The 22469-nt window shown below is 36.1% G+C and overlaps 2 protein-coding genes across 3 annotated transcripts in view; both read left to right on the forward strand.

Annotated features, from left to right (window-relative positions):
- LOC120539518 overlaps positions 1 to 22469 on the forward strand; it is a 580969-nt gene that overhangs the window by 49623 nt on the left and 508877 nt on the right. The gene's annotated exons all lie outside the window — the stretch shown is intronic.
- LOC120539520 lies at positions 683 to 19978 on the forward strand. 2 transcript variants are annotated; one of them, XM_039769660.1, is made up of 5 exons: positions 683 to 766; positions 880 to 915; positions 6640 to 6945; positions 8339 to 8653; positions 18930 to 19978. In XM_039769660.1, exons 1-5 carry the CDS (start codon positions 733 to 735, stop codon positions 19040 to 19042), a joined length of 804 nt encoding a protein of 267 aa, XP_039625594.1. In that variant the 5' UTR covers positions 683 to 732; the 3' UTR covers positions 19043 to 19978. The 2 variants fall into 2 exon arrangements, with proteins under 2 accessions (XP_039625594.1, XP_039625593.1); XM_039769659.1 differs by lacking the exon at positions 18930 to 19978 and adding an exon at positions 12180 to 12753.

Raw genomic sequence — 22469 nt, forward strand, 5'->3', positions numbered from 1 at the left:
CACAATCCTTGCTGAGAGTGACTGGGCAGAGACCCAAAAACAGAACTGTTGAGCTGTAAGGTAGGAATGCTAATCACTATTACCATCTCACCCTCCTTACTTACATTAAACTACTGTGCAATAACCCATACCACCCATTTATAAACTCTTAATACAGTTCAGAATGACAGGGTTGTATGAAAATATTATACACTGTGTATGCTCTCATGCACATGTATTTATGTAACATTATAGAACGACACAAAACTATTGTATATTGTAACATTAAATTAAAAAGTACAGACTGAGAGAATGCGTACAAACTTTATTCAAAACATGGCAGGATCTAATCAGTAATATTTTAAAATAAGCTCATAAAGCACAGAGAATTTATTAATTTAGGTATGTTCACAAACCTTAAATTTCACTCCGTTTGGCTTTCTGTCTCTATCAGGGGTGGGGATCGATCTGTCCTTAACTCAATTTTTCTTTTTGTAAAAATTGATTGATTTGTATGAACCACAATAAAATTAATTAAGAAAGGGGAAAAAAAAAGTACAGACTAGTTTGCCACATTTTTTTTCTGTTCTACCAAACAGGCCAATTCTCACTTCTTTTAAATGTCCATCTAATAAAATTCAAATTGAATCATCATGCCTCATATTCATTGACTTCCTGAATTGAATTTCATTCTGAGTTGAACTGGTAAGTTAAGGCTGAGCTGAAACTAACAGGAGTGCCTCTCTCTGTTGTATGATGCATATTTTCATCACTCTTTTTTTATACAGTAAGTAAAACAAAAATACCACAATATTTATAGAATATGTAATTATCTTTGTTTCTTGATTAATATTATATAATACTTATGTTTTATAACATAATTTTCTTCTACTTTTTAAGCTATGACTCCAATTTATATGACCTCAAGTGTTCCAGGTATGTTACAGTATTTAATTTATTTTCTACAATGTTTTTCATCCATAAATTAGTAAAATCAAAATGTATCATGCATTTCTTCTATTATAAATGACAATAACTGTGGTTGAGTTGACTTGAGTTTAAAGAGTTTACTTAAATTTTTATTCCCCTTTATTCTGTAAAAATCAAGATTAATGACTTGTAAGGGCCCACATGCTACTTAAAAAAGCATTGATTTCCATTGCTGATAAATAATAACAATGTATAAACATATGCTACATTGGATTCATAGCCCATCAAATTATTTCTTATTATATAAAATAAACTGCCGGGGGCATGTAAAATTTAATAAAGGTGTGCAAATAAACAAATCTATTAGAATGAAATCTTAGAAATGAACAGTGCATAAGTATGCATTAAATAATTCACCATTTTGCTGAAGTTCTTTATACTTTCAGTTTATCATTTCATTGAACAGACCGTTACACACACAGTGTAAAATATCTACTATGCTCTACATTCAATAGTGTTAAAATGAAATATTAGGGAAGCATGGAGGATGATATAAATGAATTTAAATTTGTTTGTTGGCAAATCATTTATATTTTATTAATAAATACAATATATTAATGCAAAGTATCGTTAATGCTCTCATGGAATATTTCACTGGAAAATACTCTGATGTACAAAATATGAAATTTTAACTTGTAGAATCTGAATATGCATATTAACAGAAATAAACATTATGACTTACACAGAAATTACCCATAATTAAATTACAGTTTTATAAATTAGAAGTTCAGTCACAGTTTCAGAAATATCCTGGATTCTTTAATTTAGAAACATCAAGCAATTTTAACATGCAAAACTAAACATTAGGAATGTTTTCATTCCCATGTAAAGGTGCTTACTCTATAAGCTGGTAATATTAACACATCTGTTTAAAAACAAAACAAAAAAGCACAAATTATACAAAATATTTTAAGATAGTGCATCTTTACAAAATGAATAATGTGGACTGGAAAGAGTCTAACAGAAAAGAATTGCTGAGACAATGCTATTAAGGACATTTGTTTTTCTAAAATATTACCACACAGTCTTAAGCAAAGTAGAAATTATGTATTTTTATTCACAGCCTCAGATAAAAATACATAAAATAAGAGAGAACTTATTTTTGAAGTCATTTTTAAAAAGGTGCAATCTGCAAAGCTTTTGGGACACCCTTAAGCCTCTCCAATCAGAGAGATCTGGGGCCTCATGCATAACGCCGTGCGTAGAACTCACACTATAACATGACGTAAACACAAAAGCCGAAATGTACTTACGCACAGAAAAATCCAGATGCATAAATCTGTGCGTTCGTCAACTTCCACGTTCTTCAGTTATATAAATCCAGGGCAACGTGAAAAGTAACGCTCATGCAAGCGCCTGCTGTCCCATCCCAACTCCTCCAAGAATTACGCCTCTTTGAATATGCAAATCAACATAAATAGCCTTAAGTTCAGTGTTCTGTGAAAAGATAATGGGAAAAGCAAGAGGGAAAATGGAAGAAATTTCAGCGAAATTTCAGCAAGGAAAAGCATACTATTTGTTGGTTTAAACAGTAAACTCGAAAGCTTACAAAGTAGAAGTTGTCAGAAATCAAAGTTGCTGTGAAAAGGCGAGTCGTAGCCCACCATCTGAGTGTCATATGAAAGCTTATTAGGGTACAGAGAAAAAAAAAGGCACATAGTGGGGAAAAGCACAAAATGTTAACTTCAATCTCGAAATTTCCACTTTAATCACATTGTTTATTTTGTCATTAAAGTAGAACATCATAAACTTCATCTTAAAATCGTTTAATTAACGATCAAATCACATCGTAATTAAAGTAGCAAATTAAATGCTTTGTTTTGTACGTGTTCTTCTAAGTGCTCTATGTGTGTGAATCACTACGTGCTTCTTAAGCCGGATTTCTCTTCCTCCGACAGGACACAGAATCCATTACATTCATGATATTGCAGCTCTCTGAATAACAAATATACTGAGATGCATATGGGATATAATTTTCATGATGATAGGAATTAAAACACGTTATTAAACATGGGAACACGGTGGTGCAGTGATTGTGCACGACCTTCGATTAAATAATTTATTGCAGCAGTACTCAGGGGCGGCTCTAGGCTCGTGGTTGCCCTTGGCCTTGAAAGAATTGGTGGCCCCTTCGCTCGCCAATGTCAATATGGTATTTTATACACGGCGGATGGCCACGTCCGTTGCGGACACTGCATAGCCGTTTCATGACACAAGTGTTTAACTTTTGCCGAAATTTGCCGCTGCGTTTTTAACTGTGTCGTTATTTTCTCTTTCTGTTTTATATTCAATATATATTGGCATGGCGGACACTGGGATTTGGCGGCCCTGTGCAGGTGCACAGTTTGCACATGCCTAAGGCCACCCCTGCAGTACTATCTCTTTCAAACGTACTAACCACTGTGGGGATTACTCTCATTGATAAATAATTTTTTAGTTTACACAATAAAGTTTGAGGGACCGTTGATATTGTCGTCAAGACAAGGTTGAAATAAATGGATCAAAGTCTTTTCAGCAAAATGAACACTTTACTGACAACAAAATGGCATTTACTATATATAAGCAAAGAATTATGGGTACAAGAAATGGTTGACATGGTGTGACGTTGGAGACATGAACTGGTACCAAAGTCATTAGGATGAGAAGTGGAATAATCTGAGAGGGCCGGAAGAGGCATCATTGCGGATCAACGGAAGTGACGTCATTGCGGCCATTTTGGTGCCCAGAAGTGGAGGTATTTATTTTTCTTCTCTTTTTCTTTTGAGAGAAGAGATTCAGGTAAGTACCATGTGATAACCCTTTATCTCGCGATAGTTCACTCACCTTTAGGCTCTTTGACTGCCTCCTAATTGCATGTGTGTGACACCTCCAATTCCTGTCCTTCCTTTTCTTTCTCCAAGTAACCGATCGGCACACAATCAGCTCTGTAATAGACGTTTAGTCATCTGTAAGCTTATAATGCTGATTCTTCAAAACTTTTAAGGAACATTAAAATATCTTCATAGTACATATTTAATTATTCTATCCTTCACGCCAGTCCCAGTGAAGCATACAGTGCTAGGCAGGAACAATCCGTGAGCAGAGTGCCAGATCCTTGCTAGTGTAGCAACACCGTGTCCTTTAATTACTAACAGTATAGATTATTTAAATGAAGTTAAAGTTTTATCTGTGTAATATAATAAACATATTTTGCTGCATTTCATCTTAAAAATGATATCGTCATCATATATAAATACACGCTTTATAAAGTGGCTCAGGTTGTGCAATATTATAACTGTAGTGCAAATTTACAGTGAGATGATTGTACTTAAAGTAGAAACAGTTCTACAAGGAGCAGTTGATGGACTGATTGAGTGCATTGAGAGCTCTTGGGATGAAATTCTTTCTAAACCGCGAGGTCCATACAGGAAAGGCTTGAAGCGTTTGCCATGTGAGAAGCAGTTCAAATGGGAAGCACGGCTGAGGCAGCGTTGCTTGATGCTGCATACCGATAATTCTCTTTCCGATCAGATGTTCCGAGTGGTGCAGTGAGAGTAATATGGAAAAAGATGATCTGCTGTGGCAACCCTTAACGGGAGCAGCTGAAAGAAGTAGAAGAAGGTGCAGTTAGAGTAACAACATTAAAGTAGCTATGGTATTTGGAATAGTTTGGCCATTCCGTGGACCATTATATTGTTACAGGTTAATTACAACAGAGTCATTAAACTAATAAACAATATGCGATTAATCTCAGTGTATTTAATGCACTTTAATGCAAATGTCCACATAGCAAGGTTTATGTCAGGTGTTTCATCATAACCACTTACAAAGTTTGCAGTCACCAGCTGAGTTGCTCCTGATCTTTGGCACGCATAGTAAGTAGAGGCTTAAAACTGATGTCAAAAAAGTGTTTTAAAACCCTCTCTCTTATAAAGGTAGTTGTATTAAAACATACAGGGAAAATGGGATGACACAGAAAGTCACATAGCTTACATAAATGTTAGTGTGGTCTGTTGTGCTAATCCCGTACACCAACAGATTAGCAAGTGGGAGCCCAGCAACACAAACCCATTTAAGCAAAATCATGTTGTTTTGGAAGCACATGTGAAAAGGTGTAGTGCATTCTAAATGTAGATTTTATAGAATTTAACACATACCTGTTTTAATGCATTACTTGCTTACTCCAATAGCAACATGAAGTTATGCACAGAGTCCTTTTGGTGGGCAGTGGTACTTCTCAGTTAAGAAAATATGTTTGGTCCCTCCAGTTTTGTGAATAAATAACACCCATCCCCTTTTTTCATCCCCAAAGTGATTGCCTGAAGATTTGAAGTACAAGCTATTGTACAACCATATCGCACTATTTCAAAGTAACTGCCTTAACAATAAATTGATACTTTATTAATAGGTTTCTGTCACTGGATTGCATGCAGTACACTATTTTCTGTTTGTTTGAGCGATTGTGACTTGCAATGGACCGGTGTATTGTCCGCCATGTTTGCTTTACACTCAGTGCTGTTACTATAATCACTGGCTTCTGTGATTCTAAACTGGGTGGATTATGGGCATGCTTAACCTGCATCATACTCACTGTCACCATACAGCCGGAGAAGGCATGATTACGATGTTACTGATCCTCAGAAGCAACGGCTTTGGAAAAAAAGATTTTTTTCTTTTTGAATGTAAAGAATAAACTTCCATTGTAACATAGCAATGTATTGTCACAACTTGCGGAGAAAGGACACACACATCAGACCATTTTACTGGGAAGCCCAATGCCTATATTACTGAAGGTTTCTTTACCAACTGATTTCCAATGTTTGGGTCTAAGAAAACACCACCAAATATAATAAATGTTTGCCTATGGCCTTCCAGCATATAAATCTGTCTCACTTCTTTCTCCTAGCTCTTACCCTGCTCTAACTAGTGCACCGCAAGATGCATTCCCATGCCATGCTCACCTTTTTGGCAGCAAGCACTCCTATTTTTTTCAGAAGTAACTAGTCAGAGTTCTGTTATAATCTAGAGTGAAAGCTTTCTGTAAAACAAAGGAAAAATAAACATGCAAACGGGAAGAGGGAATTTTTAAAGTTATAATACAGGATGCCTTGTAAAAGTGCAGTAACCTACAGCCAAAAATCTATCCACATAGCCGATAGTATAAATAAATAAATATACATAAGCCATGTACACCACAGGGAGATGATGTCTTTATTTTTTCTCACTTATTCCTGTCGGCAGCAAGTTCTATATGCTCTTTGACAGCTATCGAAAATCTAGAACATCTAATAAATTGTGCATCATTAGTAACAGTCAAGCATATTTACTGAAAGAAAGAAAGGAAAAGAGAAAGAAAGAAAAAAGAGAAAGATAGAAAGAAAAAGAGAAAGAAAGAAAAAAGAGAAAAAGAAAAAGTGAAAAAAGAGAGAAAAAGAGAACAAGAGAAAGAAGGAAAGAGAATGAGAGAAAGAAAGAAAAAAGAAAGAAAGAAAGAGAAAAAGAAAAAAGAGAAAAAAAGAAAGAAAAAAGAGAAAAAGAAAGAAAGAAACTCTATACAACACTTAGAATCAATCCTAAGATCTCTAAATATAAGCTTTAATTCCATTTCTTATGGAGTACACAGCCAGTTTCCAGAAATGTATGTTTCCCAAACTATTCTCAGGATTTAAAAAATAATTTCTTTTTTTTCAGTAAAAGCTGAAGTCAAAATCCTGACCACAGAAATCCAGAAGACTGAATCTATCATGATTAAATGTCAAGGGGACCAGGCAGTAAAAGGATTTTGTTATTTTTATAAAAATGAAGCTCTTTTCTTTTCGGAGGTATACATCACAGAAGAAAAAGCCTGTGTGATGACTTTGTTTGGGTACCAGTTGTTGGATCAAAGAACAATAAAGAGTGTCACTCAGGTGAATGTGAGCTGTGAAATTAAAGTCATAGGAAATGATGACAAATGGACATCACGCCGCAGCAGGAAGTTGACACTAAATATAAATGGTGAGTACAGCACCGAAAGTACAGATTCCAAATGCAAATGACAGAGAACAAGAGATTAATGAATGCAGAACGCATCATTTTGAAGACATTTATAATAACCTTTAAATTTAAAGAGAAAAATGCAAGTAGGTGTTACAAGCAGTGAGCCTGAATCAAAGAAAGAACTGCATGTTTCAAGGTTGCAGGTTCAGTTTCTCCAATGACAATAACTGCAAGCTTTTGTCCTTAAGATGCATATCAGTAATAATTCTAACTTTTAAAACATGGTAAACACTACATGATGTTGTCCCTTTTGGTTTGTTTTTAACTGAATTTTTGAAGTGACTCTTCTATTTTACAAGATCTAAACAGGTCATCATTTGGTTGGTGTCATTCTGTCTTATTGGGTGATAACGTCTACTGTGATGTTGGATCTGAATTTGATGAGGCGAATACGTTGTGCATGTAAGAGCTTAGACACAGTTTAAACTGAATGAATGTTTTGAATTATACTGTGTCCTGTAAATATATATAAATTACTACTCCTTTTATTATTACAGTACAGTACAGTGAGGCAAATAAGACAGTTAAGTCACTGTGCTTTTGAATTCATACATGCTATACCTTCTAATGGGTATTGTTCTATCATATTAACCCTAACATGAAAGGTATCATCTAGACTTTGTGACAAAAGCCGCTATACCAGCGCTTAACCCAACACAGACAGAAGCAGGAGGCTTACTGATAAAACAAATAAATGTTTTATTTTTCTTCTTCCCTTGTGAGCAACATCTTCCCCAATCCCACACGCACACACAATCCCACAAGCACAGTACCACACAATAAATAAATCATCTTCTCTTTTCTCCACCACTCCTCTCTGTCAAGCTCTCCCTCCTCCCGACTCTGGCTCCCGGAGTGGTGGCTGCTTGCTCCTTTTATAGCCCACCTAGAAGTCCTATTTCTGGCTGCACTTCTGAGTGTTAATAACTGCAACTACAACCTAGCGACAGCCCCAGATTCCAAACGGGTTGTAGGAAACCCGAGGCACCACTGCCACCCAGAGGAACTGCCATGTAGCATCCCAGGGGAGGTACTGTTCAGTCCATGCTTGTTCTCTTATTTACTTTATTTAATGTAGGATAGGAAGTAATGTCAAAACTAGCTGTACAATTTTACCTGTAACTTCTTACCTGTCTTTCTCTTCCCTGCATATTCAACCCTAAAGACTTCTATGGCATTGAGTCCTTTTGTGCCCTTAAGGAACCAAAGCTAGACAATGAATTGACAGTCTGGCTTTTTGACTATGCTAGCAATTAGACTAAGGAGATTCACAAAGGGTTTTGAAAATCAACAATAAAAGTGAACACTGGGCTGTATTTTATAGATGCCATATCCATTCTTATATTTACAGAAAACTTAAACAGACCTGCATTGAGTGCAACGTCTCACATAACTAGAAAAGATGCAGCAATAACGCTGACTTGTGAATTGCCTCAAACATTCCCTGAAGCTCACTGCCATTTCTACAGAGATGACGATTTGCATCCATTCAAGTCAAAGAGCTCAGAAGATAACAAGTGTGAGCTGTCTGTGAATGGACATGAACTGCTAGGAGGTCGAACTGCAGGGATGGAGACTGAGAGTCAAGTAAGGTGTGACTACACTCTGAATATGAGCCTGGAGATCCATTCACAGTACAGCAATTACACAAGCATTATAGTACTGGGTAAGTCAAACAGTACTGAATCTATTAAGGTGTACAGTAATTCTCAGCAAGTTTTCATGGTTGGTCTTTTGTATTGTTTTATAGTTTTTATAGTTCATAAAACTTTTATCAAGTAGTTAGTTGTTTATTGGAATTTAGCTGATTTATACTTAGTCATTCTCATTCTCTTTATGTGAATATATTAGGAATGTTTAAGAATAATTTCATTCTTGCTTTCCTTTAAAAAGAAATAAATAAGTAAAATAAATTTAACAAACAGCAGCAATCTATTTGGATTTTAATGAGGATTTTTTAGTATTTTTTTTAATCCTTTGGCTTAAGTGATTAATAAGAATGAATAAATACTTTTCAAAATGGATATTTTTTTTTTGAATGACCAAGTTGTCCAGCATCTCAAAAACAAATTGCCTACTGACAAAAGTCTTAGGTCCCCACCCCATCACATTCTCAGTTAGCTGGTACAAATAGATAAAAATAACTGCATACAGGTAGTCTTGGTGTGAGTCAATTTGAAGCATTATGCAGATATTTTTATCTGCTTTTCTTTTTGCAGCCGTGGGTGCGTTTATGATGTTGTGAGTAGAGAGGTTTAACTGGGTCGGGTGAGCAAATGTGAGCTTTGCTCTCCTCTAGTTATTTAAATTGAACATTAGATTTTTGAATTTGACTATAAAACTGTACAGTGGACAGAGAGGGAAAGGGAATTCTAGTAAGCAATTTATATGCTGAGGGTGCTCCATTACTGAAATCTCTTTTCTTGATAGAAAGAAACCTACTAATAAACAACAACAAAAACAACAACATTTATTTATATAGCACATTTTCATACAAACAGTAGCTCAAAGTGCTTTACATATTAAAGAATAGAAAAATGAAAGACCCAATTATAAAACAAAATAAATCAACATTAACATGAGTAAGGTTCAATGGCCAGGGGGGACAGAAAAAAACAAAAAAACTCCAGACGGCTGGAGAAAAAATAAAATCTGTAGGGATTCCAGACCATGAGACCGCCCAGTCCCCTCTGGGCATTCTACCTAACATAAATGAAACAGTCCTCTTTGGATTTAGGATTCTCACGGAAGGGCTTGATGATGATGATGGCCACGTAGACTTCTGCCGTTTAATCCGTCCATCATTGTTGGAGCATCATGAAGCTTTGAGTAGGTGGAGGTGGCGCAGGCCACCATCACAAAGAAACCGGAAAAAGAAACAGAAAAGAGAGTAGGGGTCAGTAGCGATTTTAGAGCCACCATGAATAGTTATTTTGAGGAAATTGAACATATAGAGTATCAGGATTAAGTTAAATTAAGATTAAAATGAAGTTATAAAAAGGCTATGTTAAAGTAATGTGTTTTCAGCAGTGTTTTAAAGTGCTCTACTGTATCAGCCTGGCGAATTCCTATTGGCAGGCTATTCCAGATTTTAGGTGCATAGCAGCAGAAGGCCGCCTCACCACTTCTTTTAAGTTTTGTTCTTGGAATTCTAAGGAGACACTCATTTGAGGATCTGAGGTTACGATTTGGAATATAAAGTGTCAGACATTCCGATATATAAGATGGGGTGAGATTATTTAAGGCTTTATAAACCATAAGCAGAATTTTAAATTCAATCCTGAATGACACAGGTAATCAGTGTAGTGACATTAAAACTGGAGAAATGTGTTCGGATTTTCTTTTCCTAGTTAGGATTCTAGCAGCTGCATTCTGCACTCGTTGCAAATGATTTGTATCTTTTTTGGGTAGTCCTGAGAGGAGTGCATTACAGTAATCTAGTCGACTGAAAACAAACGCGTAAACTAATTTCTCAGCATCTTTCAGTGATATAAGCGGTCTAACTTTACTTATGTTTCTTAAGTCAAAAAATGCTGTCCTAATGATCGAATTAATATGTGATTTAAAATTCAGATTACAGTCAATAATCACCCCTAAGCTTTTTACCTCCGTCTTGACTTTTAATCCTAATGTATCCAGTTTATTTCTAATAGCCTCATTGTATCCATTATTGCTGATCACTAAAATTTCAGTTTTCTCTTTATTTAACTTGGGAAAATTACTATTCATCCATTCTGAGATACTAGTCAGACATTCTGTTAGTGAATCAATAGAATCGGGGTCATCAGGTGCTATTGATAAGTACAGCTGTGTGTCATCAGCATAGCTGTGGTAGCTCACGTTGTGCCCTGAGATAATAAGGAAATAAAGCATTTAATCAACCCAAAATCTACATTGGAAGTATTTGATATCAAGGCTCACGTCAGAAATGAATCAAGAATAAGTTTTATAGACCATCCCTAATCTCATTGCTAGTGGCTCAAGGGGTATATTGTCACACTTGGGTCACAAAGATGCACAGGTTCATTCAGGGTTTTCAAGAAACAGAAACCTTATTCGAATACAGCATAATAAATCATAAAGAATAAAGCAGAGGATGTCTGGGGGAAGAGAGACAAGGCAGCGAGACACTAGGACAATGTGGTCTTTTAAAAGTTCAAAACCATGCGTGACATGCAGAACAAGTTTTGTTTGTTTCCCATTGTATCACTGTTTAAGAGGGGTTTTCGGAGGAACAGCCACTTCCTCTTGGGGTCACATTCACTGTATTCACACTCCTTCCCATAATCGCCTCTCCTATTTATAAAGTGACAAAACATCCAGCATCCGGCTTCCAAAGGGAGGATTAATGTCATCCAGCGTCCAGAAGAGGGCTGGGATGTCTGATAGACTAAAGAAACAAGAAGCACAAAGAAAGAGGGACATAAGGGTTCCTAAATACACAAAGTAATCGAAACAGACTTACCATTGTACCCGTTATAGTAAATGGGCTTTTTGCTATGTTAATAATAATAATAATAAATGTGGTGCTACTATTCAAAGTAAAACTCTGCTAGAGCTGCTATACTGGCAAGAACCAATAGGAGAAAAAATAAAGAGTATGAAGATGAATGTAGTGCATAATAAAGTCTGACAAAATTTAGGGAACTGCAGCAGATCACACAAGCAATGGGTACAGAACAAGAACCCATGTGGGGTAAGATGCCAGTTCATTACAGCGTACCCACCCTACCAGCAACATTACCTTTTCCAACCAGCAAAATACAAGTCTAAATCTATCAGAATATTAGATATTGTAATAAAGAGAAGGGATGCTGGAGAACACAGTGGTTAGTGCTGCTCTCAGATAGCTTGTCTGATTTTTCCCCATGTCTGCAAAGTTTTTCTATGATTTACTTGCACATTCCAGAGATATACATTATAGTTTGTGTGGTAACTCTTAAATGACCAGTATGAATGACTGCAGGTGTGTAAATGAATAGTCCAAATAATAGACTGATGGATCATCTCACAATTGTGTGTGTTTATGTTTGGCCATATGAATTGGTAAAATAGGCCTGTGACATTAGATTCTTGGCACATTTTTTGATATTTATTTATGAAATTGATATTTGGCCATGGTGGAAAACAGAGAGTAGCAAATATATATTTCAATATATATGTCATTTTTTTATTTGTTTATACTTTTCTAGTCAATCAGAAACCAGAAGTTTATATACAAGAAAGTAAGATGTCAGTCCTCTGTAAAGCTCCTTTTAATGTTACTGACGTACTGTTCCACTTGTATCAAGAGGGAAAAGAAGAATCTATTGAGAGCAAAATGGCTGAAAAGAATGAGAGCTTTGTTATCTTTGAAATAGAAAGGCATGAAGGTGAAATATCCATGAGATACTGGTGTCAGTATGAGTATAAAGGAGTAAAATCACCTAAGAGTGATCTGATCGGGGCAGGAGGCGAGTATGAGTTTGACATTTCTATAATAGCATATCTTTAATGATATGCATTCATTTTGAGAATATGACTTACCTATTTTTATTAACAATGTCTTAATTTAGGCATGAATATATTCAGCACGTATTTAATGTTGACTGGATCATTTTTGTGTCTGGTTTGAATTAATCAAAATGTTTTATTTTCTGTCTCTGCATTAACTTTTCCAGCTTTAAGACAGCTTATTTATATGTGAGTGAGAAACCCACATTACTATTCATGATGCTTCAGGCTAGGGCTTTCATGATAAAAAATGGTTTGATAACAACAATAACAGTTGACAATAACAGTTTATACAGATAGTGAACAATACATATGACAGTTAACACACAAATACAAAGTAAACCATTAACATTATCTTACTTCCGCTATCAAATAGTTTCAACCACACCACAAATGACCGATCAATATTGTGCTTTCTCATTTACTAGACTATGCTTATCCTTTTGGATAAGACTGCAATTAAATTTTTATTTGGAGACCCACACATTTTTATTTCTCGCACTTAGAAGTGTAACAAATACACTTGTTTTTTTTCTTGTGATTTCTTCAGACATTGCATTGTTAACTTCATTGTATGCTACTTTTGAAAAATGATATGTGCTCACTATTGTACCTGGTTAATATAGTTAAGAGACTGGAACCCATCCCAGCATTACTGGACACAATTCTGCATACTGTACAAGCAATAATAATGTAAATCTTTTTTATTTTTTTTATTTTATTGAAATCACACAACATTCCATACAAATAGATACATTTTACAAAAATAGGATTGAAAATAATAATGTAAATCTAAATAAAGAAGCATCAAAATATATTATTTGATTGGTAGACGGTTGATTTATATAAAACAGGCACACATTTTAAGGTTCTAGTCACAGGAGTCCCTCTTTAAAATAGTGGGTGGTGAATAACACAGGACGTCCACCATCCTATTACTAATTGCAAAACTTTTTCTTGAACTTGAAGGTGCCAGAAAGACAGCACTGACTTTCTTAAATTCTCTGTCTGGATTTAGGTTTATCACTGTGGGAAAGACTTTTGATACCCCATACTGTCCGCTTGTTTAAATCGTTAGAGCAGTAGAATAATTGCAAGAACAGGCCATTCAGCCCATTGTAATTTGTCAACTTGTATTCGTCCAATTAATAATAAAAAATATCAAGTCTAGTTTTGAAGAGCCTTTCTCTAAAACACTACTTAGTAACCTAATAGCACAGAAGAATTTGACAAGCCAGAAGTCAAAATTGGAAAATGGACTATGAAATGAAGAATAAATGTAGTCAAAATAACTAAGAGCCAAAGACAAAAAGTCGAACAAAAAACAAAAGCTAAAGGCTAAGCTCAAACTAAAATAGGAAACTCACAGACTCCTTAAAGTGATTTATTTTTTTTTTGCTATTTAAATGCAATTTTCAAGATTAATTATTTAAGGCACTTTATTTGTGCGTAGAAATCCAAAAACATTGGAAGTAGTGTGTTGCCATTTTAAAAAGCAGTGCTCTGATGATGTTGGTTGCCGAACTTGAAAAATGAGTGCACAAATCAGAGTGAATCTCTTTCTATATTGTGGGACACTTGTCTGGGGAAAACAAAATGCAGGATCAGCCACACTCTAATGACTTTCATGAGAACTGGGCTTCTAGGTGCTGCAGTTTAAAACTACAGATTACAGTTTTTCAATTTTTTAATCATCGTTTGTAAACTTTAAAAGCAGCATAGATGTACAAACATAACTTTCCTAAATCTCTCAAAGCTCATAATGATGTAAATTATGTATTTAGAGACAGAAGCAAATTCTGGGTGAGGGTTCAAAAACTGTGATGAAGCCTCAAAAAAGTAACACATCTGTAAACTAACAGCAGTTATGGTGCTGAATGAGCATTTATTTATAAGACCTGTACCCACAGCCTGATTCTACTGTGTATTGTGAATTTCCCCTCGGGATTAATAAAGTATCTATCTATCTATCTATCTATCTATCTATCTATCTATCTATCTATCTATCTATCTATCTATCTATCTATCTATTTCCTACCACAGAAGGTAGGCAGCTACCTTAACGTGTGTTATATATAATTCAAACTCTAACTATTAAAGAATACTCACCAAGTATGTATATTCAGATTACAAAACTTAGATATGGATTTCCAGTGTGTTTAAAAAAGCTATAGCTCTCCAGTATTAATCATAAACAAAACTAGGCAAATAATCAGTCACATCTTATAAGATTTAACAATTTTTCCATATCAAGCTTAAATTATATACAGTAAAGGAAAATATAATAAAGTTATACATATGGTGAAATAAACAATACTAAAATACATTCAAATATATTTTTTATTCACTGTGACAACTTAAAACAAAATACTGTAAGAGCAACGCTCATCTGTCAGACAAAGTGTGTTCCTATACACTTCAAAAGACTTGACCCTACTCTCTTTGATGTCAGGAAATACAAAGGAAAAGGACATAAACACAAAATCTGTTCGCCAGCTGCTTCATTAATATGCTCATTTATAGAAGAACTTTCAGAGAATATTATAACAGAAATATACCTTGTGTGTGTGCCCTGCGGTGGGCTGTGTGACGATGCGGGTTTGCTCCAGGTTCCCATCCGACTTCCAGGAGCTCTTGAACCCAACACAATCGGTAATGTCACCGAGATGAGCTGACATATGAGGACAATTCTCAAATGAAGCCAGGGGATAGTGCAAAACAGTGCCATGGTGCTTTTATTAAAAATCAGAAAACAAAAACAGTTAGTGCAGTGCTCCACAGTTCTAGTAAATAAATTCATAAAAACAGTGCAAAGTGAGGATAAAAATAATAAATAAATCCGTCAAAATCCGAAGTTAACATCAGAAGTTAAAAGGCAGCCTCTCTAATCCCGATCTCGGCACACCTCCAGTTCATCCTCCCCGGCTCACCCATTGCTCCAGTAGTTAGTGGAGACCTAACAGCCACGAGCTCCTTTGAGCCGACCTTCATCTTGCTGTCTTAAGGACATCACGGCCAGACCGTCCAAGGTTGGTTCTCTTCCCTTCTTCCTTCGCGCTCCCTTAGTCGCTCCTCATATCCCTTGAGAGGACACCTGCCTTGCTCACCCCACTCCATCTGATCATTCAGTGGGATGGACTAGCCTCTATAGTGCTACAGCCTAACACTCCTTTGCGGGGCCCTAGCTTGTGCTGTCTCCTCCTTCCAAGTGGACAGATTGTCTTGCTAAGACTGTTCTTTCATGTCCATTAACCTCCTCTTCATTCCTCTTTTCCTCGATTCATCCTGATTAGTCCATCCATCTCCTCTCCTTTGTGCTGGCCTGTATATACACACACACACACCTCTGTGGGTACAGCACCTTAACCACATGCCACAGGAAGCCAATGAAGCAATTGCGAATGATCTTACCCACACATGCAAGTGCGACTCACTCCAACTATCTCAATTAACTCCCCGTGGCCATGCAATCACGCCCACAGAGAGTGACACAGCTTTATGGATTTAAAACCTGGACCCTTTTGAAGCCGCAGACCCAGTATACCACAGGCGCCCTGCACGGGATTTGTTCCTTCTTTGCGCCCTGTGTTTGCTGGGATTGGCTCCAGAAGACCCCCGTGACCTTATAGTTAGGATATAGCGGGTTGGATAATGGATGGATGGACATACCTTTCTGAAAATGTACCCAGAAGTTTCTCTATAACATTAAAATCGATTTAGGATAAAACATATTGTCACACACGTGCGCATGGGAGGCAGCTAAAGGGCTTAAATGAAGGCAGTTTGGAGGCCAGGATGTGGCAGAGTGCACTGACTCTTTTTCTCACTTCCCTGTAGACCATTCCTGGGAGACTCCACCTGGCTCTCTTGACATCACTTCCGGGACCGAACCAATGGAAATGGACCTTACCATCTCCGGCCCCCCTGATGTCACGTCCGGGTCTGATCCAATGAGTGATGAACACATACCCGATCCATATGACCTCACTTCCTGTCCTACCCTTTAAAAGCCTGCCTTTTTCCCCTTTTCCCTCTGTCTTGTTTTGGACTCGTTTGTATGCACTTCAGTACTGTATATTCTAAACAAAAAGAACGACTTTGCAGCTGGGATACCAGATTATATGGGTGGCTGCCCCAAATCTTTATCTTGAGTATGTCTCGTTATTGTAACACTCGGTATTGTGACAATACTTATAAAGATATTATCCAGTCAGCAGCCATACCACCTGCGCTTCAGTACAGGGCAACCACCTGAAGCTAAATATGTTCGGGCCTGGCCAGTACTTGGACACCATTTAAAAAAACATGGGTTGCTGCTGGAAGAGGTGTTGGTGAGGCCAGCAGGGGGTACTTACCTTTTGACTGTGTGTGGATCCCAATACCCTAGTGCCGTGATAATGACACCGTAGTATAAAAATTTAGATGAGAAGTAAAACCAAGAACCTGACTCTCTGTGGTTATTTAAGATCCCAGGGCATATTTAAAAAAAAGTAAGGTTTATCTAAATTGCCCATTACAGCTTCATCCATTCTGGGTCCTTAATTGCCCCCTGTCTCTAATTGGCTATTTCTTTCACCCTTTCACCACTTAATAGCTAATGTGCATTGAGTGTACTGTCACAAAACTGGCTGCTGTCACATCATCCATGTGGGTGCTACACATAGGTGGTGGTTGACGTGGTTCCCCTTTGTCTAGGTAAAGTGCTTTGAAAGCAAGAAAAGAGCTGTATACATGTAATGGATTATTATTATTATTAGTAGTAGTAGTATTGTTAGTATTATTATTATTATGTCATGGAAGCTTTTAAACTAAATTCAATGATCTTCCACCTTAAAAAAAGGAAAAGTGTCTGTGTGTCTGTCTGGTTGCGGTGCCTCTATTATCCAACAGATGATGCGTCATAAATATGACCACTGCTTTGACGAATCCTATACCAAATGGTATGTAACAGAGAGATAGCAACCAGATGGACACACTGTACTATAAACGTTAACACTGAGGTCTATTTTGATTACTTAGATTTCAACAATCAAAGCTGCAAAAATAGTTGAAGACGTAAAACTACATGACTGTTCATTTGGCAGCTGTGTTGTCATAACATGAAAGCAATTTCTCCTTTCTTTGAGCATCAGTTTGTTGCAGATACAAATGCAATTTTCTGATATAAAACACTCAGTTTTCTAATGCTTAATTAAATTCAAATCAAATAATAAATAAATAAAAATAAAATTTTAAATCTAGCTGACGAGATATACAGTATATGTCAGAGTAAGGGTGTTGCACAAATTTTATGCATTTTGAACATTGGATGTGAACGTGATAATTATGATGGATACCAGTAATATGAAAACTACAGAATAATCAGCATATTTCTCCAAAGTGTTCATAAGATTAAAATTAATTTTCAAGATTAATTGTTTAAGGTACTTTAATTTTAAGTTATGTTTACTGGACTGGACTTAATATAGTTATTTTAGTGTAATATTACTGTATTATAAATATTTGATATATGGTTGAAACAAACAGTGATTCATGTTGTTCTAACCAGTAATCCAGTTTTCATTCACATCTCAGAGACATTTGTTGACTGTTCATTCCAAATTGGCACAGTATGTGAATGAGTGAGTCCTGCAATGGATTGCTTCCATCTCCAGTGATGGCTCCTACCTTATGTTCAGTGTAGCCAGGGTGACTCTGCCCCACCAAAAACCTGAAGTGGACTAATTTCCTTTGAGAATGTCACATAAGTAAAGTTAAACAATTGTATTTTATGACTAAGGCATTCCCCAATTAGCCTTCCCGGTTATGGAAGTTACATAGGAAAAATCTTCAGTGGTGGTTCTTGGTGTTTCTGTATTCATTGATTGGTTTACATCATCCAAAGCATCACGCAAGGCTATAACATTAATGGCATGCTTTGAAATGTTCTGAAAAGTGTGGCAATTTTTTAAACTTAAAAATATGCATGGGAAAAATGTAAATATTACTCCCAGTCACCAAAAAAAGAATAATTGATGAGAATCAGTTTTCATCAAGATATAAATCAATCAACAAGATCATCATTGTCTTGTAGGACCTACTGTAAATTAAAAATTCATTATGTTCAAGACTGAAAATTTGGCCTTACTGTAGAAAGTGTCAAAAATAATGAAATTATCATGACAATCTCTAGTCCACAAAATCCAGTTCATGTTTGAGGTGTTCTAGAGTTTATCTGAGGCAGCAATGGCACAAGATATGAAAAACCCCTGGGAAAAGCACCAGTCCAGTGTAGGCATGACTCACACAGGGAAAATTTGGAATTGCCTTTAACATAACCAGTAGGTGCCCATCTGTGAAGTGACAGTGCTACTCTTTGCATTACCCTTCCACCCAAATAAATTTAAAAACTCTTCATTCAATTGTGCTTGGTGAATATTTCCTCAATATGTTTTCATTTTATTTTTTAGAGACTACCTGCAGTGTGGAGTGCACCTTAGTAGCTAAAGGAATTGCAACTGGGTCATTTTTCATTTTTGTGGTTTCCCTTCATCTATATGCTCATCTTAGATACAGTAAGTAAAAGAAGGGTAGTGAGAGTGCCACTGATCAGCAGATGGTGCCTGGACTTTTGAACAGAAAACAAGGTTTCTCTCTTTTAACATTTACTAGAGACTCAGATATTAAAGATATTACATTTGTATGCAATATAAAACATTGAATCAAGAATGTTTACCTAATCAGCAATTAATCTTTGTTGGTGTCTTATACTATTTGGACTTAACATTGCGGTAAAAGAAATCTAGGCACGTTACCAAACTGGTACTATAATACTCCAGTCTTCGGTTTAGAAATGGTGGACACACCATCTCATTTCCTTCTTGGTCATATTTCAGTGTTCATGTCCTTCATCTTTGATACCTCAGGGCTTTGCATGTCTGTATTGCTAAGAAGCAGATTTAACATTTAATTTCATCTTTCTTCAGTTAGTTTCATCTTGTTTTATTTGTATTTCTTTGCTCCGTTCCACCCATTCAAACACAGCTTCTTCCCTGTGTGCCATTTTGACTTTACTGTTAAGTTTTCATGTAATTTCGCCTCAATTTATACTAAAATAATATGTTTAAAATGTAAGTCTTTCTTCCAAAATCATAATCATCAGCATATTCTGCAAATGCAGATCATATTATTACCAGAACCCCTTCCATAGAACACATTACTCCTGTCCTTCAACAGCTTCACTGGCTTCCTATTAAATATCACATTGATTTTAAGATTCTGCTTATTACTTACAAGACTCTTCATAATCTGGCACCTTCTTATCTTTCTGATCTTCTTCACATCACAAATTCCTTCTCGTATCCTTAGATCTTCTTCCTCTATCAATCTTATTATATGTCCTGCTCGGTTAACTACAATGGGGTTTAGAGCTTTCAGTTAAGTGGCCCCTTGCCTCTGGAACTCTCTCCCACAAGACATTCATAATATCGGCTATCTTTCTACCTTTAAAAATCTCACTTTAAAACACATCTTTTAAGCTGACTTATTCTGTCTTATAATTTTAGCTGATAAATTTAAATTTAATTTTATTGTATTTATTCTGGTTTTATTGTACAGTGATATCTTATTAATTTTATGCTGTGACTGTTGTTATTAATGTGCTCTATAAGGTGTCCTTGTGTGCCTTGAAAGGCACCTATAAATAAAATCAATTATTCTTATATTCAGTATATATTTTTATGCTGTCAATATTTTATGCATTTCTTTTTCTGTAATTATTTTTACTTTGTAATTAATTGTAATTTTGTTTTCTATTTTGCATTTGTTCAACTTCAAATTAAATTTTGATCCACAAACAGTGAAGAATTATTTCTTTTCAAATGAACACCTCCAAAGTCAAGAACATATCTGAAAAACAATCAAACTACAGTATATGTTAATCGTACTGTAAATGCTATTATGGAGACGTGTATAACTCTTGTGTGGTCTGACATAGATGAGATAAAAGCCACTGCTGAAGGCACCAGAAGACAGAAACTCAACTTGAGGCGAAACCTCAGCCCGCTGCAAGTACAATGCATTTGAAGATTTCTCAAAATTAATTATTGATACCTGAAAATATGTCTATTTTAGGATATCTGAAATACACTTTACAAAATTTTAATTTTGTCTTATTAACTGGTATTCTGATTTTGAGTACAAACAGCATGAAAAAAATACATAAGCATGAACATGTGAAACATAATGAAATGTGTACAAAATAATGTATCTATATGCAGGGTAATCTGAAGTCTATTCTAGAACTATTTTACGTCAGCCACATTTTGGACATTATCATTTAATAGACAACTAATGACAATTTCACTTGGTGAGTTTAATAAGATAAGAAACATCACAGGGATCAAACAGCATGGAGAAAGAAGTAGTTGTGTCTTTGGAAGAAATGCTTGTCATGGCAATTAACTTGGAGGAGCATGTTGAAAATTTTGAAAAGTCTTACGTACACTGTACAATGCAAGTTTATGCTTAAAAAGAAAGAAGTGTGCCTTTTTGCAAGATTAGGGCACAAAACAGATGGACATGGAGACTTTACCCTGTAGGGAGGAAAGTGAAAACTATCATGGAGGCCACATCCATCCATTTTCCAAACTCACTTACCCAGAGCAGGGTCGCAGTGTAGCTGATCATCACAAACACAGACACACTAAAATTAAGGTTAGCAAAACCAATTTACTTAACCTGCATGTCTTTAGATTGTGGGAGGAAACTGAAGGACCGGAAGGAAGCCCATGTGTACACAGAGAGAATATGCAAACTCTACACAGGGAGCACCCAGGACATGAATCCCTTTATTGCGAGGTAGCAGTGCTATCACTGTTCTACCATTCCACACATCACAAAAGCTCCTTTAATCAAAAAAATGTTTCCATAAATAAAAAGTCATTTGTGACTATGAAATATTATGAGAAGTTTTCACATAAGAAAAGAGGTGCTTTGCCAATAAAAAAAGTAATTGTAAGAAGCATTCAAAAAGTCAAAGGAGTTAATGCAGCCTGTCAGTATGTCACTGCACTATTCAGCAGACAAAGGTCTCGTACATCTGCCTGATGCCTCACCCTGTGGTGTAGGTACGGTGCTAAGGAGACATGGAAGTGAAAAATCTTTAGGGTTTCTGTCACACACTCTCATACCTACATTGAGAAACTTTACTCAAAGTTAGCTTATGATTAACTGTGATACTGTATTTATTTTACAGAAGTTCCATACATATCCCTATGGAAGAAAATGTAAAATTTTCACAGATAATAAGCCACTAATGCACCTTTTCATAAAAAAAAGAAAATATACCACAAATGTGTTTACCCAGAGTCCCCATATGAGGTGTGCTCATGAGAGCTTATGAGTGTACCATTGTATATGAACCAGGGAAATACAATGTAAGTGGCTAATGCTTTAAGCAAACTGCCAGTTCTGGAGGCAGAAGAAGAGAATAAACAGATGGAAGAGTCTATACCATGATTATCACAAACAGAGAAGGATTTTGGCCCTGATACACCTTCAACCAATAAAAAATTGGGTAACTGCTCACTAGTCTTTTTTGGTGCAAATGTAGAGGGGAATGGACATTTTTAATCTTAGAAAATGACAACAGAAATTGACAGATCAAGGTTGAACCTTTAACCACAGGACCACAGATACATATTTCTCCACATTTGAGCAGGGGTAAAGGAAAAGAAAAATAAGTGCATGAAACTGCCTGCATGTTAGTCTCGGATACCCTAACTTTTTATATAACAGCACATTTTGGATTAGAAAATGAAATCATTCAGCTTTGCCGAAAAGATGTCCGTGTTCCCCTAGATCAGAGATAGCAATTCCGCTTTCTGGGTGTCAGTTAAATTATCCCCAGGAGCGATCTCAGTTTGGGGGACTGCTGTGGCCATGACCAGGATTTTGTGACAGTTGACAGCTCTTTTAATGGCGCATATCATCATTTATTTTGTATTCAT

The sequence above is a fragment of the Polypterus senegalus genome, chromosome 11 (genome assembly GCF_016835505.1).
Source record: "Polypterus senegalus isolate Bchr_013 chromosome 11, ASM1683550v1, whole genome shotgun sequence".
NCBI lineage: Eukaryota > Metazoa > Chordata > Cladistia > Polypteriformes > Polypteridae > Polypterus > Polypterus senegalus.

Excerpts from the sequence above, each read along its gene's own strand:
- LOC120539520 (XM_039769659.1), top strand. The coding sequence starts at position 733 with ATGATGCATATTTTCATCACTCTTTTTTTATACA. Across the intron at positions 767-879 it reads CATCACTCTTTTTTTATACA|CTATGACTCCAATTTATATG; the intron begins GTAAGTAAAACA and ends CTACTTTTTAAG. Across the intron at positions 8,654-12,179 it reads CACAAGCATTATAGTACTGG|TCAATCAGAAACCAGAAGTT; the intron begins GTAAGTCAAACA and ends ATACTTTTCTAG.